The following is a 22,811-nucleotide window of genomic DNA, read 5'->3' as shown; positions in this document are numbered from 1 at the left end:
AATTTACCTCCCTCCCTATAAACCAACACACACATACTGTACACACACTCTCATGCAGTATGGCCCTCTCACCTCTTTTCCCTCCTGTTCTTCTCTCTCTCTCTCTCATGTACTCATCCACCCTCACTCCTCCTCTTCTCCTCATTGTCCTTATATCATTCTCTTACTTCATCCCCTTTTCCACCTCAACATCCCTTCTTCTCCTTCACCTTCACCTTAGCCCCCTTATCTGCATATCCTCTATTATTTCCTTGTACCCATCATTTCCACCTAAACATCTAGTCTCCCCTTTACCTGTCCTTCGTCATTCTCCATTGCCCCTTCATACTCTTTATCCATTATCCGTCATCCCACTCATTCCACTTTGTAGCCCCCACTTACTCCATCAGCACACTACTACCTTTCTAACCCTTCAGACCTTCTCTTTGTCCCCCATACCTCGCTTTATCCCACCACTTCACATAACCACTAGCTTCCCAATTCATTGGCTCAAGATAAATGGTCTAGGTAGCAAGGTGAAAGATTTCACTGGGAGCTGTGCTGTTCATGTTGGTGTGTGCCATGTTCCAGCAGATTAGTAACTTGGTGCTTTCACCATTTGAGCAGGTTAAAACAATGAGTCTTGTCACAGGAAGCAAGTAGGTAATGTGTAAACAGAGGAAAGTTCCAATAAGAGCTGGAATTCTCTAAAGAACATGGGAGAAAGAGAACGACATGAAACTGAGCTGAAGTGTACAAAGACACAGAAAGGCCCACAAGCCCCACCCCTTCATTCTTCCATTGTTGGCATGAGATGTAGACTCAGCTACAGACAGCGGCACATCATAGCCTTTAGTTTCCGTTCTTCTGCGGGACTCAAGTGATGTTCTTTCTAACAATGGGCCAGAATCAGAGGTACAGTAGAACATTGCCTTCTACATCTAAACTCTTTAAGTAGAATTTTAAATAAAATTGTGACTTGGGTGTATTTGCATTTTCTAAATCTTGGCATGCTGAATGCACAGTTAACAACAACATTTCCAGTGTTAGATGAACTCTTATCAAAGTAAATGGATTAGAATAACTTAACCCTAACAGTATGATTGATCTCCTTGAGTTGCTTGTTCTCCCATTTTCTAATGTCTTCCTTTACCTTTGCAGGTATGATGCAACGAATGGCTTTGCCTGTGTGAATGCTGCTCAGCCAAATAAGTCCTGCTCAGATTTTAAAGTCCGCTTCACCTGCCCTTACCTGTTCTGCACAGCTATGTAAGCAGTGGAGCCTTATGGGAGTGCTGTGGGTGCCTCTGTGAAAGTTTCAGCATTCACATTATCTTTTCCAATGGAATAAATACAACATATATAAAGGCTTAAAATCTGAAATATACAGCAGCAAACCCAGATCATCACGTGTCTTTTCATACTTCATTATTTTTCAGCACACATAAGCGCACAGGCAAAGATATCTCCTGGACTCTGATCCTACAAGCTCTGTTCTTCATCCTACAGTCTCTGTTATTGATAATATTGTTCCTTTGCTCCCCACACATTTCACAATCTACCTGATCTGAATAGCTTGTGTCTAGATGCGTTCAAACTCAATCAGTAATGTCTTTTCTTGATCCTTCAGTTGGATATGTTCCTACAAACTACACTCCCGCTACTTATTGTGATTTTCCCTCTTCTTGCCCCCTTGCTTTTATAGTCTGATGTATTGTTTTGTGCAACTTGTTATCTTATCTCACTACTGCACTGTGCCTCATTCCTACTTGTATCAATCACTATGTTTACATGCTCTTCAATAACCCGATTATTCACAGAAACCTGATTTCTAAAGAGCCATGTAAACCCTTTACAGAAATTAGCATCTGAGAAAGCTGGTAAGCAGAGGTAGATTCCTCTGTGAATTAATAGATTATGTGGCCATGTAAACCCTTAACCGGGTTACTGTTAAAGAGTTTTTAGTCTGCACATGTTCATTATACTCTGTCAGCCTGCACGTGTACTTTGCACAACCTTTGGGTAGAAGAATTTGCAAGAGAAATTTGCATGGGCAAATATTTGGGTGATAGCATTATTTGATCCCCTGTCTGAATATTTGAGAAATCGATAAATTTATGTCGATGACCTGAACTTACAGTGCTATGCTCAGCAACACAAATTCGAGAGCAGTAGGGTAACACGTAGAAAGTAACGTGCGTTATGTAGTCTGATAACTTTTTAAAGTAGTGAGTAACCTAATGCAATTCTTATCTTACTAAAGTAAAAATACCAGCTGTGACCAGCTGGGGGTTGCAGCAACCCAAACCCAACTACAACTGCACAAGTCCCGGGAAAAACAAATTACTTATTGTGTTCAAATACCTCACGCAGGCTTTTCTGAATGTACAATTTCAGAAAGACTTCTTCCTTTTCATACACTCACTCACTCTTTCACTCCTCCTCAGTGAGCTTTGTCCTCATCCACCCGACTCTGCCTCTGAGGAGGAGTGGCTTCCTTTATACTGCACCCGGGAGTACTTCCGGTTCTGCCACATTGCATCCAGGAAGCACTTGTGGGTCAGAAAGAGCCCTCAAAGCTTGACCCCTGCCACGAGTGGAGGAAACCTCTTCCCCAAAGCTCCATCTGGTGGCTGGCATGAGTCCCAGCAGGGCTGCCTGTTGGAACTCCAATTCCCATGAAGCCCTGCAGGAGTGTATATGGGGAACGCACCAGAGAGCTGCTGCCACCTGTCGGACTGGGGAAGCACATGGCTCCAGAAGATGGTCTCCTTCCATTCTTCCATTATAAAGGCGTCCCGGCTGGATAACAAACCATCCATCCCAGTCAGAATGCCACCCAACCCCTGTCTTCTATGACACTGCGTTATTGTTATTCTGGCAGCACTGAATGTAAGACAGGTCCTTTGCAGGGAACAGCTAAGTAGAAAGAGTTAGCAACTAGTTATTCGGTAATGGAAACCTATAAATAAGACATCAATTTAATTAAACGTATTATTAAACTCCAAGAAAATGAGTACAAGCTTCATGCTATTTTCTCAGATTCACAGCAACTCTAAAGTAATACTTGCCCATGTCAACACAGATTTTTAAGAAACCAGGTTTCTGCTCAAACCAGGTTATTCACCTCAATCTAGTTATGCGTGTGCATTAAAAACACACTCATTTTCTCTCTTCTGTTTCCTTTTGCCCTTTGTTAGAGGAAAGGAAAACGTCCCATAAATGTTTTTAATTTTTACTAATACATACACAGAAACAATATACACAGCAATACATACACATACATAATATACACAGCATACATATAAATGTTTAGGTATTCAGTGTATATTTGCTCACTAATCATTTCACCGAAGAATTCTAACACCCACCCTAGCATGAATTTCATTGTACCTTTGTCACATCCTAGAGCTCCTTATTTTTACCTTTGTCACATCCTAGAGCTCCTTATTTTATGTCCACAATTTGGTGTTCTCCTTCTGCCCACTTGTCTCAATCCTATGCCTTTCAGTTTGACTCACACAATCTATTGTCTCCCTCCAGTAACTTCATATCTCATTTGTCTTGTTGGCACATGTTGTCTCATCCCAGCTTCTTATCACACACCCAGTTTTTTTTTTGTCTTCTTTATGCAATGTATTTCCTAATTTGCATCTTCTACCTGTCATGTTTAGAAATTTTGTTTTTGTAGAATTAGTAGAGTCTTATTTTGACCTTTACGCATCAAGTTTAGGGTTTTCCTATGCAGAGATTTAATTTTTGATACTATTGTGTCCATAGACGAGAAAAGATGGCACCATTTTTGGGCACTGCACTTAGAGTCATGATTTCCATGACAATCATTCTCAGAAGGCACTGGGAGTATGCAGTGTGTGACGTCACTGCATATTAAAGGTCAGCACACACATCCCTTTAGTATTTGTGATGCCTGGGCAGGTACAGCCACCCTAAACCCGACACAGATGGGCAGGACATAGTTTACACACTGTTTTACTTGCACAGTCCAGCACAGTGCACTAATCACCAGCACAGTCCCTTTGTCACCGCCTTCAGTCCTCCACACAGGCTTTGTCCTCCTCCTCTCGACTCCTGGCGACAAGCTCCTTTTTATAGGGTACCAAGAAGCAGTCCAGGTGTCTAACAAGCTTCTTCCGGCAACACTTCCAGGTATGGCGGAAGTACTGCCAAATATGACCCTGCAAATGTCCAGGCACCCCTGATGGTGGCCACAGGCCCCAGCAGGTCATAACCTGTGGCTGCCCTCTGTCAGTCCGGGGGAGAAACGGTCCTGAAAATAATAAAGGTCAGGGCATCCCAGCCAGGGTCCCCATGCTCTCTTTTTGTTTCATTCTTTTCTGATATTCATCCTTTCCTTTGTTTTCCCAACTTTTGATTTTTTGACTCATGTTTTGAACTTGATGTCTGTTTGGTTAGAGATTTTGACTATGACATCAGCTCAGTTTCTTGACTTGACTTTCCTGCTCCCTTTCATTAAAAATGTTACTGTCTCTCTTCAAGTCAGATCAATACCTTCATTTAAACTCTTTGTCACATGCCCACAATTTTTGTGTCCCCTTATAGTGTCTTATTGTACTGTTTGCTGTATAGGGGTGTCCAGATCTAATTATACAATTTTCATTACGCTATAACTTATTAAGTTTATAATGTAGAAAATCACCCGAAAAATCCCGGACCATCAAGAAGTGTGCAAACTGACGACATGAAGAATTGTCTTTGCGCCGAACTGGAATCGTCCCTGCATAAATCAAAGTCATCCAGACGATCTGGATCTGCATAATTAGATCAGGACCACCCTTGTTTGCACCTCTTCTACCATTCCCACACTATCTTCTCGTAGGCCTGAAATTTGTTGTTTCTTCCCCTGGATCTTAGCTTTCTCACTCTTTGAACTCCCTCCCTATTGCACACAATTTATTTCCAAGTTGTCTTCCTTGTATATCATGTCTCATTCCTACAATGCCTTATATTACTCTCACCACAGTTTGTCTTCACTTTAGAATGTATGTAGTTCTACTTGTCTTATTGGCACAACTTTTATTGTACACACTAGGCTGACCTGCCTTTTAAGGCGACCGACTTTTAAGTTGACCACTTCTTAAGGCAATTCAATATGTAGATCAATTTGATATTTTATACAAACTCATTAATTTGGTTATATTGCATTTGAGCGGTATTCCTTTAATACTCGTAGTTGCTGTTATTTTTGTGATGAAATTTAAACTTTTTTTCTATATTGAGGTCGCCCTTTTGAACCCCCCGATATTTACTACGCAGTGAGGCATTTGTACTCCATCAACATTAATTATTTCCAGAGACATAATTTTGTCCATTTTTCCAGCGCATCGCACACAAAAGCAAGGGAATGATGGGAGCACCAGAACTCTGCTCACATCATGTCGCTTCGTACCGCAAGCTGCAAGTAGTAAGTCCGTGATAAGCGTAATACCGCTACTCTTTCTACTCACGGGACGGAAGGACAATCCCGACCGCATTTATATAGTAAGAAAGAAGAAGAAGATATCGCACAGTCTGGAGTAGAAAATCATCTTTTACCTGGAAAAACGAAACTACAAATCCCATGCATTGCAAAATGGACGGGGCGTGTGTGAAACTCTGCGCCTGCGTAGCACTCACGGGACGGAAGGACAATCCCGACCGCTTTTATATAGAAGGATACTTTGTTGTCCCTTCCTTGTAAACTTAACCTCTCGTTTGCTACTGTTGTCTCATTTTTGCAGTTTTGTGTCTGACTTGTGTTATTTGCTGCCTACTTTCTGCACATTGTTGTTATATCTGCTGCACGTGTTATCGCTATTGCATATCCCATCTCACTTCTATGTTTCTTGTTTTGTGCACATATTTTATTTCCTTCTTGCTACTTGTTGTTTTTTGCATATCATGCTTGGGAAAAAAAATGATACAGGGCACTAAATGGGCATCACATTTACTGTTGCGTTTACTGTAGACAAAACAATAGATACACACAAGCTCTTTGTCTCTGTGCACAATCATGAAAAGTCTTTTATTTCTTTCTTTGTCTGTCTTGCTCTTCCAACCTCCTGAGTTGTCGGACTTGTATTGGAATCAAGGGGTCTGCTGTTATTGGTGCACCACTAAGGTGTGCTGTCAAATCATTTTTCATTCCTCAGACATCATCTTCAGTCATATTTTCTTTCTGGCCCTTTCCTGCGCCCCCTTTAAATATGATGATCAGACCCCTAATGTTCTCCCATCTACATTTTGTTGTCTTGTTTGTTTATTTGTTACACGTTTTCCTACTTTGCTCAAAGTGCATCTCACTTGCACATCTCTTTTCATTGCAGAGAGATCTTGTCTAGCAGCTGCCATTTGTCACCTCCTTTTTTAAAATTTGTCCCATATTTTACTTCCTGTCTTATATTTTCATTTTTTTTTTTTGTTTTCTTTGATAATTTGCCTTGTTTGTTCTAATTGTTTCATTCAGCGTTCATATCTTGCATACAAGTAATGGTATACTTCATTATCTGGAATCCTCTCTTCTTCTCGTTGGGCTATTTGAATTTCTGTCCACCTTCTAGTACTTGTCTCTTTCCTTTAATGTATTATCTTCAATCCGTTTTTCACATTATTTGCACTGGAGTTTAACTTCTCTTTTTGAAGTTATTCCTCCATCTTCTCAACCCCTTCTTGTAATTGTGTCTCATCATATACACACAGTGAGTTGCTCTTTGCTCCTTCTGGAAACTTGTCTCAGTCTCTCCTTGGCTTTGTTAGCAGAACTTGTCTTATCCTTATATCTTCATTTCTGTCCATGCTTGTTCTGTATGCACTCTGTCAAATTTAGAGCCACAGAAGTGCTGGATCATCTCCCAAACGTGCTGAGTGACAAACAAACCCTGGACAAGGATCCCCTCCATTACACAATTTACTGTAAATCTATGGATTTGGGACAAAAACTGGAGAACCAGAATATAAACCCATGCAGATTTTATGGCATCTCTTCATAGACAGTGATGGGGACAGAATTCAAACCCAGCCCTCCAGATGCGGACTGTCTAGTTGTTTACATATTTGCTATTGTCTTCTTGTTTGTTTTCGAGTTGATTTCACCACTTATATATTTCCTACAAGGGCTCATCTCAAGCTCCTAATGTATCGTTTATTTCAAGCAACTTGTGTTCTCCATTTCTCGCACTTTCAAAGTGTACTTTGCTGTTACAGCTTATTATCATATTTTTACAATCTGTTCTTTAGTTCCCACAATTGTTTATTTCTAATGGCGTATTTCATTTGTTCAATTAAATATAGATATATAAATATGGTGTGTATGAAATGACACGAGAAATTAAACATTGAAGTAATATGTCACTCAAGGAGGTTTATTATTTCCTTCAAATTGTAAATCTGAAAAAGAAAAATATGTGATGCATAAATGATCTTCTGTTCAGTCCCCGCTTCCTTTTATATGCACTAATGACTTGTTTGTAGCACATGGGGGTGTGTTGCTCTGGTGCAGATGAATTTCACCATTTTGGGGCAACAAGCCATTAAAATGGATTAAGAAAGCTGTGTGACTTTTTTCTTCCTGCAATCCTGTTCAGTTTTATGAGAATGAGTTAAGCAGCTTAAAAAAGTCAGTGCATTCCAGTCATGGCCATGAAGTAGCCAACTTTATAGCAATGAATTCAGAAAAGAAATAATATTTGCCATTATTTCTTATAACTCAAGCAGTAATAGAAGAATAGAAGACACTTTCAATGTAGTAGTTTAGTAGTTTAATTGAAGCACATGTTGTGTGCCAAAGTACCCATGACTGAAGGAGGCACATCAGACTTGGGACTCCTCTGATAGGTGCCATTTAATTGGATTTTGTGTAAATTTCCTTCTATCCGGTCCAGTGCCGTGAGTTAGGTGATCTTTATTCACATCAGTCCAGAGTTGAGGGCGCATGCAAGCTACACCAGGGAGCATTTCTGTGTAGCTGGAGTTCAGCTGCAGAACGTTTAATGATGTTCAGGCACTGACACTCATGGAACTGGAAAGAACCAAGAAACGGTAATGTCCAAGGTGTTAATTTGGCAATAAACTATATTGTGTTATAAAGTAAGACTCAATGTATGGAAAAAAATAAAGGCAATACAACAGGAGTGTGCTGTATCAGTAATCTTACTTATCTTGATTTTATCTTCTTCTTTGTGGAATATTAACTGTCCATATGACTGAAGAACAGCAGAGAGTTAAGGCAAAGTTAATGTCCAAATCATGTTGGTAATTCATTTTGACATTTTCATTTTGTATTGCATTTTATCATTTTATTTATCAGTCATTTTATGTCAGGGTTTTCCTTTCAGCACCAACTGTTATAATTTCAGCTTTTATTATGCCTCAAAATATTCTTGGCAGTGTATCTGGAGGCTTTTATACCCAAAAAATCTATTTTTCTTACTATTTCTGGTTTCAAATCTCATTTTAACAAGTTTACTTTAATTTCAAATGTTTCTCTGGACCATTTTGTTTTGTCGTTAGGTTCTACTATGCTGTGTACTTTGCATCATCCACTTCCATGACATTGTATCCCAGGATGCATCAGGACAGTGTGGCAATGACATCATTGGTGTAATAATTTAAAGCTCTCCTATCCATGATTTGGGTAGTTTTCTGAATCTCTGGTTATTTTGGTTTCTGACCCTTGTGTGTCCTTGACTATGATTTTCAAGCTTGACGATCTGTTTAGCCTTCAGGTTTTGACCTGTGCTTTGTTTTTTGACTACATTCTTTCTGCTGTCCTCAGGCAAGCAGTACACCAACTTTCTCTGTGGTCAGAATGATGGGTGTCAGAATTTTGTGACCTGGCACTTTGCTGGGCAACATCTCAAGCACATATGACATACAGTATACAGTATAGAGAGTAAGAGAGTAATTACCAGGAAGCACTTCACCATTCCTACAATCCATTGGCCTGTGTATGTTTCTGCCAGTGAGCCACTAGAACAGCGGTTCTCAACCTGTGGGTCGTGACCCCGTCGGGGGTCTCCTAAGACCATTGGAAATATGGGTTTCGTCTATTCTAATGTGTAAAACTTGTTATTGTACAATTTTTTTCCATTTGTAGTTACCAGTTTTTTACTATAATTGTCATTCAAGGATAGATGTTGCAGACAATTGAATCAGAATAATTTCAAACGTTTTAACTGTCGTAACTTTATTATTTTTAGCTGTTTACATTACTGTACATCGAACGGTGTGATGTTACGTAACGTCACGCCGTTGCGGGGATTTACTCACTTCGTGACGTAATTGAAATCACAACCGTTTCTAATTAGTAAAGCATAAACAAACGTTTTATAGTCCATGTTATTGAAGCTATTGTTTGTTATATAATATTTTCATTAGTGAACCAACCCATGACAATGGATCACGTAGAGAAGAATGTTAAGAAAAGAAAATATAGTGACGATTTTTTACAATATGGTTTAACTTCAATAGTTACAGCAGGAATTGAGAAACCACAATGTGTATTTGTAATGAAATTCTGTCAGCCGAATCTATGAAGCCGAACAAACTGAAACATCATTTTGATAGCAAGCATCCGAGCTTTTCCGGCAAGGATACCCAGTATTTTAGAAGAAAAGCTGATGGAGTCAAGAAAGCCAGACTTGACACTGGCAGCAAGTAGCACCACATTTCAATACACAATGAAGAAAAACAAATAAATGTAAGTCATAAAGACAAAATTTCATCCATCCATCCATTTTCCAACCCGCTGAATCCGAACACAAGGGTCTGCTGGAGCCAATCCCAGCCAACAAGGCAGGAACCAATCCCAGACAGGGTGCCAACCTACCACAGGACACACACAAACACACACTAGGGCCAATTTAGAATCACCAATCCACCCAACCTGCATGTTTTCGGACTGTGGGAGGAAACCCATGCAGACACGGGGAGAAAATGCAAACTCCATGCAGGACCCGGGGTCTCCTAACTGTGAGGCAGCAGCGCTACCACTGCGCCACTTTGCCGCCAACAAAATTTCATTTATTTGTAATTAGAAATAAACATTTCACAATATATAATTACATATTGTTTTTGTTATTAATCATTACGCTTTAATTATGTTCAATTTGTAACAATTAAAATACATCCTGCATATCAGATATTTACATTACGATTCATTACAGTAGCAAAATTACAGTTATGAAGTAGCAACGAAAATAATTTTACGGTTGCGGTCGCCACAGCATGGGAAATTGAATTAAAGGGTCGCGGCACTAGAAAGGTTGAGAACCGCTGCACTAGAAGGATTTTGGCTTGGATCAGCTTAGAGAATTGAGAAAGAATAAGCACAGGTGGTGTTACTTCTGACCCCAAGTGAGCGGTGCAGGCTGAATCAGCAGTGTGAATGTGCAGGCAGTGGATGAGGAAGATGAGAGCGTGTGAAGCTACATGGAAAGAGTAATGGAAAATCAGGGTGGTTGAGGAACTAGACAGTGGTTTCAACTGTGGAATAACGCTTATGGAAAAATATCTTTACTTCTTACCCTGTCATGTTTTGCAGTTATGAAATCACACGTGAATGCAATTTTAGAGATTATTTCCTGAAACTTTTTGTGAAACAAAACTCTTCTATTTCGATCATCACTAGTAGTTCTGGTGCTGTGATATGGAGGCTCACCGGGGCACATCACTGAAATATTATGCCCCAGTTTGAGAGTTATGCCATATTCAATTTAAGACTTTATAACATAAGTATTGTTGATTTCAATGACACAAAAGGGGCACTGTCATTGTAACTTTGTGACAATTGGCATATGTTGTATCGATCTGTTATCAGATCCACAAGGTCAAAGTTGCAGTAGGACACAACCTATCCTTAAAGTGCCACGTTCAATGCAGAAGCTGACCCTGGATGAGCCACAGCTCCATTGGAAAGCCTGCTTACACCACACATGCACATTACTCCCAAACAGTGCTTTGAGTCAGACTTGCACCCTCCCTCTGGAGCCATGAGGCAGCAGTATTAGCATTGCATCACTGTGTCACCTTGTATGTTCTGGAAACAGCTGTCTTGTGTGTAATGTGATCAAAGAATACCTGTTAGGAATAAGGGAAGACTTAATATGATGGTCGTCAGATCAACTATGATCTATAGAGTAGAAACAAGGCCCCTGACAAGGGCCCAAAAGAGAAGTCCAGAAGTAGCTGAGATGAGCATGTTGAAGTGGATTTGTGCAGTGACAAAAATGGATAAGAACAAAAATGAGAGGAATAGAAAAACTGCAAAAGTTATGGAAATCTTGAAGAAGATCCAAAAGAAAAAGCTGCAATGGTATGGTAACTGTTTTGAGAAGAAATGACAACTGTGTTGGCAAGAGGGTCATCAGATTGGATGGTGAGAGAAGGAGAAGAAGGTGGAGACCAAGGCGGAGTTGAATGGATTGTATAAGTAACTATTTAAAGGGAGAAAGGATTAAATGGGAATGAGTATGAAGATGACAGAGTGTCTTGTCAAAAACAGTGACCCCACATAAAAATGGGAAAAGCTAAGGAAGAAGAACTGTGTCACCCCTGTATGTCACATGGTTATCAAATATGAAATGAAAGTAATAAAATATGTGGTGACTTTTAAATATAAAACACAATAATTCATTATTAAAGAAAGTTTAAATAAAAGTCATGCAACTCCATGAAACTAAATAACTGACAAAACCTGGTCTGACCAATTAATTCTGTAGAAGATCACTCAGGTTGGAGATATTTAATCCACATCATCTAATATATTTCTGTGTAAGGTCTCCACTGGTGGGTTTGTAATCTATTCTCTCCATCTTCTGTTATCTTTTCACAGTCTAGACCCGTTTTCAGTTATATTCTGCCTGGGAGCGCAGCAAATCACATCAGCTATAAGGCTGTACTCGTGCAAATCCAGGGGCTTCTTCGATGACAGCCTGTTTGTACCAGCACAATAGACATAGGAGTCCAACTGTTTAATCAGTCCAGAGTATGAGGGTCTGTCTAAAGGGTCCCACATCCAACAGTGTTTCATAATGTCATATCTTAAAAAAAAAAGATAAAAAGGAGGTAAACTCTATTGTTAATATTTCACATTATTGATGTTTGATATCTTAGGGAGCTTTCTGTCATATTACTGTTTTTGACAACTAGAAAACATAACCTCATTCAGAGGGATGAATTGTTACTGAGACCCCACATACCATAAGACTTGAACTTTCAGAAATTATATTCCAAAACACTACCTGGGGAGCCAGCAAAGGGGGCTGGGGGCATTTGCCCAGGGTCCACCCTAATAGTGACCCACACATCTGACAAAAATAAATTTCAATGAAAGTTTGTTATAATTTTCTTACATATTTTTGTAGCAGTGAGTGCTATACAAAAATAACTGTGATTGCAGAATGTAATTGTATATAATAGTAGTGGACATAAAAGATGTTTTAATACCATTTGTCAAAGGAGGCTGGGGGACAGACCCAGCCGGGACGCCTGGAAGGACCGGGAGATGGCATATACGTCCTCCAGGCCACAAGGGGGCAACCGCCCTGGATCTGGAGAGGACCACGGGAGAGAAGAAAGGAGGCTCAAGCCCATTGGGACCTATGGTCCCCGCCAGGGGGCGCTCCGAGCCTCACAGAGCCTGAGAAACGTTCAGTTCCGCCACACCCGAGAAGATGGAGGAAGAGCCTTCCAGGGACGCCCGGAGTGCTTCCGGGTGTAAGAGCAGCACTTCCGCCACACCAGGAAGTGCTGCCGGAAGAACATCATCGGGCACCTGGAGTACGTCCAGGTGAACATAAAAGGGGCCACCTTCCTACAGTCTGAGAGCTAGAGTCGGGAGTGGGAGCAGGACAAAGCTCCCGTGGAGAGAGGAAAAGGCGGCCCACGGACAGTGTGAGAAAGGCCCCTAGTAGAGGTGATTGGTGCTGGGAGCACTGTGTTAAATAAAGGTGTGCTTTTTATAAAGATGTGGTCTCAGTCTGGTGGTGTCCGGGCATGTCTCACACATTTTACAAAATCACGTGGCTGAGGTTGCTTCCATAGACAGCAGATTCCAACTCAAGTGATGAGACGATTTAGCCGTAGGGGGTCTGTGGCTAATTAGAGTTCAAATTTCTGGAACATTCTGTTTTTCAAGAAATAATAAAACTGAGCTGAAGCCTCAAACTAAAATTGTTGTCTGCATCTAAACATGGCAGACAGCGGGTCATTGTGGTACTCTGCTGCTTGATTACAGTGTCAGAGAAATACTGAATCATTGTAACCTTTTGATAATGTTTTATTAGTGTAATGGAAATGCTGAGTACACATATAGTCACTGCAGCAAAAAGTGCCACTGAGCCATCTTTCATACATTCCTATATAAGCTAAGTTGCATTTATTATTATTTTCATAATAATTCTAATAATAATAATTCTTTACATTTATGTAGTGCTTTTCATAGTTTGCGGAGAGGCACTTCAGCCACCACCAATGTGTAGCATCCACCTGGGTGATGCAACAGAAGCCATTTCTACATCAGTACACTCACCACACATTAGCTATTAGGTGTTGAAGTGGTGAGAGAGACAGCTGATTAGAGACAGGGGATGATTAAGTGGTCAATATGACTAGGCCATGGTGGGAAATTTAGCCTGCATACACCCTACTCTTTATCCAAGATGCACAGAGATCTTTTATGGCCACAGAGAGTCAGGACCTTGGTTTTATATCGGACAGTGCCATTTTTACAGCACAGTGTCACCCATCACTTTACTGGGGCATTTGTATCCACATTCAGACCATAGAAAAAGAGCCCCCTGCTGGTTTCAGCAACACCTCTTCCAGCAGTAACTCAGACTTTTCCTGGTTGGTCTCTCATCCAAGTACTGGCCAGACTTGAAAATGCTTATCTTCAGGTGGATGACCTGTTCTGAACTGCATGTGGTATGTCTGCCATTTCAATTTCAAAGTGCAAGAGAAGTGAGCTGCTGTGACTGAGGTTCTTACAAGATGCTATGCAGCAACAGAGATAAGTGTAGGTTTGAGTGAAGGCAGAAGCAGACTGTTAGCATGCAATGAGACCTACTGCAGCATTCTGGTACAGTAAAAGACAGTGATTAATAAATAAATAAATAATAGTATTACTACCATATTGAAAAAGTAAAGAATATCCCTATTAATGAATGAAATAAATAAGTACACGTGTAATGTCATACCTTCCTTATATAGTAATACTCCGCCATCCAACCCCACCCACATCTGGCCCCGTCCCAACCCATGTCCTTCCATGAAGTGCACTTGCTTCAGTGCAAACAACTGCACATATTTCAGTATATGCTAATGCACCCAAGAAATACATTTAAAAAGCTTTCCTTTGTAGCAACAAGTTTACTCTTGTAACACCGCCACACAGAAATGTTGTGTTTGTCATTTATCTTTCTGGTCTGCTCATGTGGGCAAAGAAGATAGCCTGAATGTAATGGGTTGAAGTAACCTGGTGATTGACAGTGGCACCACTGAAGACATGATGTCCAGTTTCCAGAATCTGTAATTTGCATAAAGTGCCATTTTCAAAAGGGTGAAGAACAACAGTAATCCATCCATCCATTCATTATCCAACCCACTACACCCTAACTACAGGGTCACGGGGGTCTGCTGGAGCCAATCCCAGCTAACACAGGGCGCAAGGCAGGAAATAAACCCCAGGCAGGGCGCCAACCCACCGCAGGAACAGTAATCAGATGCGAAAAACTTGCAGTCTATCTTAACAGATCAGCAACTGCATTGGCCATTTATGATAACTAAAACTAAGAAGACCTACCTAGACGAAGAAGATCAGCTTTAATTTCCAGGGGGAATAGTCCAGCAATGAATCCTGCATTACCCCTCTTATGTCTACTAGGCCCAGGTGAACTCATTCAAGTTTTTTTTATTCTAACAGCATAGTGCTGACTTTCATTGGCCAGCTTCAACAATTAATCCATCCAGTACAATAAGACTGTTTGATCTCTGGACTATTGTGTGAACTTCAGGAGGGGCTGGGGTGTGTAATTCACTGCATATATTTGTATTTGGACCATAAGGGTTATAGTGTTATCATGCGGTTTTCATCTTCAACAGAGAGAGAAAACTTCACCCTTTAGACAAATGAATATCTATCTATCTATCTATCTATCTATCTATCTATCTATCTATCTATCTATCTATCTATCTATCTATCTATCTATCTATCTATCATGTCATAAGGCAAAACATTTTTAATGTGTCCATGGCAAGCCATCTTTTACATTCGTATGTCACTTGTACAAATGACATACAAATGTAGCTGGCGTGTACATTTGCCCTGACTGATGGAGCTGGAATTATGCAAAGAGGCTACTTACAGGGCCCCTCCACAGTGCTCTGGCCTCTTCATTTTGTAGCCCCCCAGGATATTAGGAAGTACCTCTGCTGGCTGCAGATCAGGGTATGGAGGAGAACCTACAAGAAAAGTCAACCTGAATAAAGATCAAACATATCTACATGGGACTATAATACCATCCCTGCCCAACCCAAGACCTAGAAGACCTTCCAAAAGAAGAGACCTGGGCCTCACTATGGTGGATAAGGTGGCTTGTCTTTGATTCCATGATTTTTTATCACACTGTTAAAACTTTCTGATTGGAGATAGAGACGTACTGACGTACTCACTTTATCTTTGCAAATGAAGGAGAAGCAGATGAGAGTTTTTGTATTCTGCAGTGTGAGTGTTAATTAAAAAATACATTTTGCTCCTAAAAACTTTGTGTTTTGTTTGCCGCTAAGTAGCTGGGTGGCAATTATAAAGCTGTTTTTGCCTTTAGGAGGGTTTTTTGCTTTTTTTTCACCCACACTGGAGCAAAAGCAGCTGAGTGTTTTGGGGAGCATTTGGAAAAAATACTTTTTACTTGTACTTGTTATTTATATTCAAACTAATGTCGGCAAGGCAGGGCAGTAAGCAGCAGTAGCTGACTCCAGCATCTCTGTAAGTAAATAATCATAGTAAGTAACAGAAACACTGATTCCTTAGTGAGAAAAAAGGGCAATAGCTGACTTCAAAGCGGTAAAGAGAAGGGCTCAGCGGCACTTAGGCAGATGACAGGGGTTAAGGCGCCAATCAGTCTCAAGCAGTTGTAACAGCATACAAGGTCATAAGAAACTAACTATTTACTATTTACTAGTTTACTATTGATACCCTGATCAAAGGGAGCACTCATTTTAAGATAAAGATTAGAACCCACTCCATGAAGTGAATAACTGAAAGACCAGAATGCAGAGCAAGGAGCTCCCCAGTGCCAATCAGCCAATGAGCACTGAATGAGTCAGTGCCATGTTTTTGGACTCTCAGCCAGCCAAATTTCTCTCTATGCCTCAGCATGGCTGCAGCTAAACTCATAGAAAGTTGTGTGCTGCATTCCCAAGGAAACTAATAAAGCGAGTCAGCGTCTTACCCAGTGTCATCATCTCGTAAAGCAGGATGCCAAAAGACCATCTGCAAAGAAACAAGTGAATAAAGAGACTGTTAAACTAAGAGCCATACAACAAGGACATCCTACCACAAGATGGAAGATGAGGGAAGCGGGAGCATAAACATTGGTAGGTGGCTATTTAGTGCAGAAAAGATAAAGTCTACCATGTAAGTGCCAACTGGGGTATGCCAGGTTGGCATTTTGATATTTTCCTAAAATAATGCCTTGATGCCAAATAGTATATTGCATTGATCTTCTACACTTTAGCTCTTTTTCTAGATATCCAGTGGGCATGATCATTCCTGACAAAGAAGAGTAATGCCACTGGTCTACCTCTCTATTGTTGGCTTGGCACCTTTATGCCCCCCGAGGAGCCGTAACATTATCACATGTTTCTGTTTATTTCCTTCTTCTATTGGCTCGAGGGTAAAGCCTGGACTCACACCATGTTGTATTTGTCATTTACTGAACTAGCCATGTCCTTCCCACCTAACATGTAACCGCAGAGCCTCTTTTTGGTGTCACTTCTCTCTGTTTTTGGTTTCTTACTGTATTTTCTTGTCTCCTCTCTTTGTTTCTCTTTCCTCTGATGTGTTCTGTAATTTGTGCCTGGCCATGCTCCAGCCTTGATTTTCCTCCTGAGGTGTTAAGTTCCTAGCTTTGATTCATCTTTCTATTAAACCACTGATGGCTTCCATTTCCTTTCATCCAAACAAGTCAGAGAAGCCAGAGGCCCAACTGCAAAATGACCATTAGCTTGGAAGGAATGGTGAAGTTTTGGTGGGGCTAAGGTGGAAACATTTAAAGCAGCCCCACACGCAGTGGAGCAAGCCTTGGCCATCTGTCCTTTATGCACAGCCAGTTTGTGTAAAATACAATGCAGCTCTCATGCCCATTTAGGCAGGTACCATTCACTGTGAGGGCACATTGGGCAGACGCCTTGATTTATCATTTTTCATGTCAGACATTTTCCAGAAGGCACCACATGAAGGCGCTTGAAGACCTCTGCTAACTTACACATCACTCTTCTCTGTGACTGACAGCCTCATCATTCTTTCGGGTGCCAACCATTTCCAGGGGATTATAGAGGCTCCAAGGGAAGGAGGACTCCCATTCCTTTTGATTTCAAACGCAGTGCTGAGGCCGCATATTCTGGCTCTTAAATTGTCCCCAATTAGAATATTGCGGGCAGCCACATCACCGTGAATCAGCTTGTGCACGTTTGTTAAGTACTCCTAAAAGAAGCAAAAAAAAAAGGAACAGCAAGTGAATTTTTAAAGTGTGGTGACATCTCAAGCATATCAAAAAAAACTGCTTAACAAAGCAGATCAGAGACCTGAAACCCTGTACAGCATAACTGAAAGGTTGAGCTACAACATTATATGTGCAGCATCAATTAACATTAATATTAGTAATGATTAATATTCATACCAGTATCAACAGGGTGGCACAGCTTCAGGGTCCTTGTTACAAATCCTTACGTGAATATAAATCAATGGACGTTATGCTCAGACTATATAATGCACCAGTAAGCCCATACCTGGAGTGTTGTGTGCAATTCTGGGGCCTAATTTACAAAGCTTGCGTCCGCACAAAAACAGACTCAAAATGTGCGTACGCAATTTTTCACGCAAACATTGGGATTTATAAAAGAAAACTTGAAGGGGCAACAAGCGTATATTGACAGCAACTCCAACCCAGGAATATTTTGGAGAAACTGGGAAATGCAAAAACCACTGAAAACTTGTGGTCAATCCTCAAGAGGCGAGTGGACAAACAAATACCCAAAATTTCTGACAAACTCCAAGCACTGATTATGGGCTGCCATCAGTCAGGATTTGGCCCAGAAGTTGATTGACAGCATGCCAGGGCAAATTGCAGAGGTCTTGAAAAAGAAGGAGCAACACTGCAAATATTGGCTCTTTGTATAAACTTAATCTATACTAATAAAAGGCAAAGCTCTCACTGACTGGCTGACTGACTGACTGACTGACTGACTGACTCATCACTAATTCTCCAACTTCCCATGTAGATAGAAGGCTGACATTTGGCAGGCTCATTCCTTACAGCTTATTTACAAAAGTTAAGCAGGTTTCATTTCGAAATGCTACGTGTAACGGTCATAACTGAATCCTACTTACGTACATATATACGGCCATAGCCTGCAGCTCGGTCGCCGTGTGAGGCGGAGTTGCGTCACCCATCACCACACCTCCCACGTAGTTGGCTGCCTTGCGAGATACAAGTTTAATGAGAAGACGCAGGGTATAAACGAGACTTTTGATCACTTTGTAATGGAGTTAAAATTGCTGGTGAAGGACTGTGTTTATGCAAACGAAGATGAGATGGTCAGGGATAGACTAGTGTTTGGCACAAACTCAGCAAAAGTGCGAGAGAAACTTTTAAGTGCCGGGTCTGACCTAACATTAAATAAAGCCGTGGACATTGCGAGATTGCAGGAGATAGCACAAGCACAGCTGAGAACCTTCGATGCATGTACTCCGAGCGGCTCATGTGAACTGACTGTGAACGCAGTACGCAGACAACAACAAGAGCTCCAAAGAGCACTGAACAAAAAACGCATTAAACCATTGAGAAGGCAGCAAAAGAATATGAAGCGAGTGACGCATACAAGCATATTCATAAGTGCGGGTACTGCGGAAACAAAACATACGGTGAAAAAAGTCAATGTCCAGCTAAAGGAAGACAGTGTAAAAAATGTGGTAAATTGAACCAATTTGCTAAAGTTTACAGGACTAGGAAAGGTAAACCCGTGCATGCAGTGTGTGATGTCTCAGATAAAGAGGAATACGAGCTGTTTATTGATGCAGTAAGAAAGGAACAACCCTCTGAATCTGAACAAGCCTTTGTAGACATATCAGTAGGAAAGCAAGGTGTAAAGCTTAAGTTTAAATTAAGTTCATAGACACGCTGCCGCTAAATATTCGCAGGCAAATCCACAACTTACTACCGGGAATGCCTGTTAAACATCTTATCGAGTACCGATTTGGGTAGTGATCACTTCGATGAATGAAACCTGTTATCTTTACAACGGGTGACAAACATTGAATGTAACTTGAACACAACACGTCCTCCAAATACGAACCTGATTGAAAGAATAAATGATAATCGAATCCTTGATGACAGCAACACTCATAACAGTCACAAAACAATTACATTGACAATCATGTTACGTTATTTTTAAAATGTTTCCTTTTCTTTTTCCTAACTTCTTTAACACACTACTTCTCCGCTGCGAAGCGCAGGTATTTTACTAATTGTCAATAAAAGCCTTTGGAACTTATGAAATGTCTGTAATTATACTTTAGTATACCATAGAAACATCTGACAAAAAGATCAAAAAGCACAGAAGCAGCAAATGTTTTTGAAAACCAATACTTGTGTCATTCTCAAAACTTTTGGCCACGACTGTACTCTGTAAATGTGACAGTAATGAACGAATAAACCTTCTGTCTTCTGGCTTTTTTAATAAAGGGTCCTACAGTGAATATCTGGTTGCCTTTTAATCATGGAATATGGAATGTCAAGCAGGAAAATAACACCAATCTACAAGAAGATCCTTCCATAAATACCAGTTTATACATTAAGTATGTAAAAGTTAAAACAAAAACCTTTATCTTACAAGTCCACATGCCACCTGCCTGGCCACAGAATACACAGTCTTCTCAGTGAAGTTCATTGGGTAATCCTGATAATCGATGTCTTTCTGTAAAAAGACAAATGAGAAACCCTGTGACTTACAGTATGTGATACTAAAGAATACCTACAGCAATAGATTAGAATAAAGTAACTCAGAATGGTCAATACTGTCAACTCACAAGTCCAGTGTCCTGGGTTTGAATCCCCCATCCAGTCATTGTCTGTGTGACTTTCCCTCCCATGTTACTGTATGTGTGTTTGTGTATGAGTGGATAGTAGGCAGTATGTAGTAGTGGTTAAGGCTTAGGACCTCAAACCCTGAGGTTATGAGTTCAAATCTCGCTACTGACACTGTGTGACTATAAGCAAGTCACTTCACCGGCCTGTGCTCCAGTTGGAAAACTAAAACAAAATGCAACCAATGCTATCATAAGTGTTGTATGTTGCCTTGGATAAAGGTGTCAGCCAAAGAAGTACATTAAAAAAATGGATCTTGCAATAATGGACTAGCACTCCATCCTGGGTTGGTTCCTGCCTTGCATCTGAAGCTGTCAGAACGAAATGAGAATTTTGAGAAGGTTATACCAGAATATTAGACCTGACTTTACTATCTATCTCTATTCAGATGTAGCAGTTGTATCCCACATCCCAAAATGCATGCCAATTAAGATTACTGATGCAGGATGACTGAATGAAGATATGGGAGAAATTATGCCTGTTCAAGGTGTATCTGTGTCTTGGTTTAATATAATATAATATAATATAATATAATATAATATAATATAATATAATATAATATATTCCTGCAGTGGGTTGGCACCCTGCCCAGGATTGATTCCTGCCTTGTGCCCTGTGTTGGCTAGGATTGGCTCCAGCAGACCCCTGTGACCCTGTATTTGGATTCAGCGGTTTGGAAAATGGATGGATGGATAATATAATATAATATAATATAATATAATATAATATAATATAATATACCAGTAACGGTGTACTGCATGATAACGTGCAGTGAATACACTTGACTTGAGCATTTTCATCCTCTTTCTCTGTCTCTGTTTAGCATTCGTTTGCTCTGAGGTTGATGTACTTGCTGCTTCCTCTCTTCTTTCATTGGCATCTTTTTGCTTTAAAACTGCTTAATTTAGTTTTTGTGTTGCAATTACTTTTTCTTTCATTTTTCACTTAAGTGCCATTCTACCTCAAGAATGATTAGCGAAGGTGGTAGGGAATGAGGATGGCGCCCATACGCATGCACTGCACAGCCGCCCTGCTGCACGCTGCTGAGAGTTGATTCTACAATAAAATAAAATAAAAATAAAAAGAGTAATAAAAATCATCACCCTAAAAGCGGATAGTAGACGTCACGTAGTATATGTGTACCAAATTTCAAGTCAATCGGTGAAACGGTTTGCGAGCTACAGGTGATTTAAAATACTGGACAGACAAACAAACAGCCACGGTAGCGTATTACATAAGAAGATAATATAATAAAATATAAAGTGTCTGTGTGATGGCAAGATGGTACAGTGGTTATCATTGCTTCCTCACAAAGTAAGTGAACTCTGTTTCAGTCCTGTGCTGTTCATTATCTGTGTGGAGTTTGCATGTTCTCCTCTTGTCTGCCTGACATTTTCACAGAAATATGCCTATATTTACAAGTTGTGCTTAGTATTATGATTGTATTTTAGTTGAATGGCATTTTTTATCTCGCTATATTGTGCTTTGGAGAAGAGCACTAGTGCAGTGGTTCTTTCTGCTATTTATGAGGAGTTTGCACTTTCTCCCTGTGTCTCTGTGGGCATACAGTCAGAAGTCAGAAATAGAAAATAAATGGGCAACCCTGTGAACTCAAGTCCAGTGCCCAAATGACTGAACCAAGCAGCTACTGCCACGATGAGCTGCTGAACTCATCTCTATATATAATCTTCATTTGGATCTTGATCTTTATTTGTCTGCGAATGAATTAGAAGAAGAAGCACTAGATGGCAGTAGAGAGACAGCTAAAACATAGACATTGCATTAAGAATCTCCACCAGGCTTATACTACTGAAGACTGTAGTACTCCAGTCACACCTCAAAACACAGACATTCAAACTAAACAAATTGTTGTGTTTTAAATTAACTAAAGAGATCTTCATTAAGATCTTGATCTTTGTTTGTCCGTGAATTCCATGCATGCGTAGACCATCTTCCAGTTTAGTACGTTGTTGTTACTTAAGGATGTCAACAATGTGCTGGAATAACAAAAGGGGTGGTGGACAGTGTTACGCTGGTTAGCTCCTGAGGCCTGGTTACAGAATGAGATTGCCGAAGATAAAAGGTACGTGCCTACGTAACATATGAATGAAAGAAAGACAGTGGGTAAAATGAATGACAACGTAACAGCACGTTCCGGAAATTATTATTGTTACATTGTAGCCGGCAAGTGCTGCGCGTCTCACAGTTGTACCGTGGCTTGCTCACATGTCAGTGAAGTGATCCCTATTTATGCTTTAAAGAGCCTGGATACCAATGTGTCCTCCTTTTATAACCATTGCTCCGTGTATATTGCCTTACTTTTTGGATTGCCACAAAGCAATCTGCGAGATTGGAGAAAGGTTGAGAAGACATCGTGAGAGGAAACGATAGCGTCATGAAAACGAGACGGACTGTGAACGGACAGAAGCAGAAATGCTCCTACACCACCAT

General features: G+C 40.5%; 2 protein-coding genes across 6 annotated transcripts in view; one reads left to right on the top strand and one right to left on the bottom strand.

Annotated features, from left to right (window-relative positions):
* Positions 1-3,250, top strand: part of si:dkey-205h13.2 — a 63,499-nt gene extending 60,249 nt beyond the window's left edge. The window contains exon 12 of the mRNA XM_039755764.1: positions 1,141-3,250. Within this exon, the coding sequence (XP_039611698.1) occupies positions 1,141-1,252 (112 nt within the window). The 3' untranslated portion in view covers positions 1,253-3,250. The remainder of the gene's footprint in view (positions 1-1,140) is intronic.
* Positions 3,251-11,722: 8,472 nt separating this feature from the next.
* The window catches only part of si:ch73-206d17.1 (tyrosine-protein kinase STYK1), a 43,969-nt gene continuing 32,880 nt past the window's right edge, over positions 11,723-22,811 (bottom strand). For all 5 annotated transcript variants that reach the window (XM_039755759.1, XM_039755758.1, XM_039755763.1 and 2 more), the window contains 5 exons: positions 20,107-20,190; positions 17,481-17,698; positions 16,446-16,486; positions 15,360-15,456; positions 11,723-12,035 (listed from right to left, as the gene is read on the bottom strand). In XM_039755759.1, the coding sequence (XP_039611693.1) occupies positions 11,822-12,035; positions 15,360-15,456; positions 16,446-16,486; positions 17,481-17,698; positions 20,107-20,190 (654 nt within the window). In that variant the 3' untranslated portion in view covers positions 11,723-11,821. The remainder of the gene's footprint in view (positions 12,036-15,359; positions 15,457-16,445; positions 16,487-17,480; positions 17,699-20,106; positions 20,191-22,811) is intronic.

The sequence above is a fragment of the Polypterus senegalus genome, chromosome 6, assembly GCF_016835505.1.
Source record: "Polypterus senegalus isolate Bchr_013 chromosome 6, ASM1683550v1, whole genome shotgun sequence".
NCBI classification, from domain to species: Eukaryota; Metazoa; Chordata; class Cladistia; order Polypteriformes; family Polypteridae; genus Polypterus; species Polypterus senegalus.
Note: the sequence above shows the minus strand (reverse complement) of the source record. Positions and strands in the feature narration are given on the sequence as shown.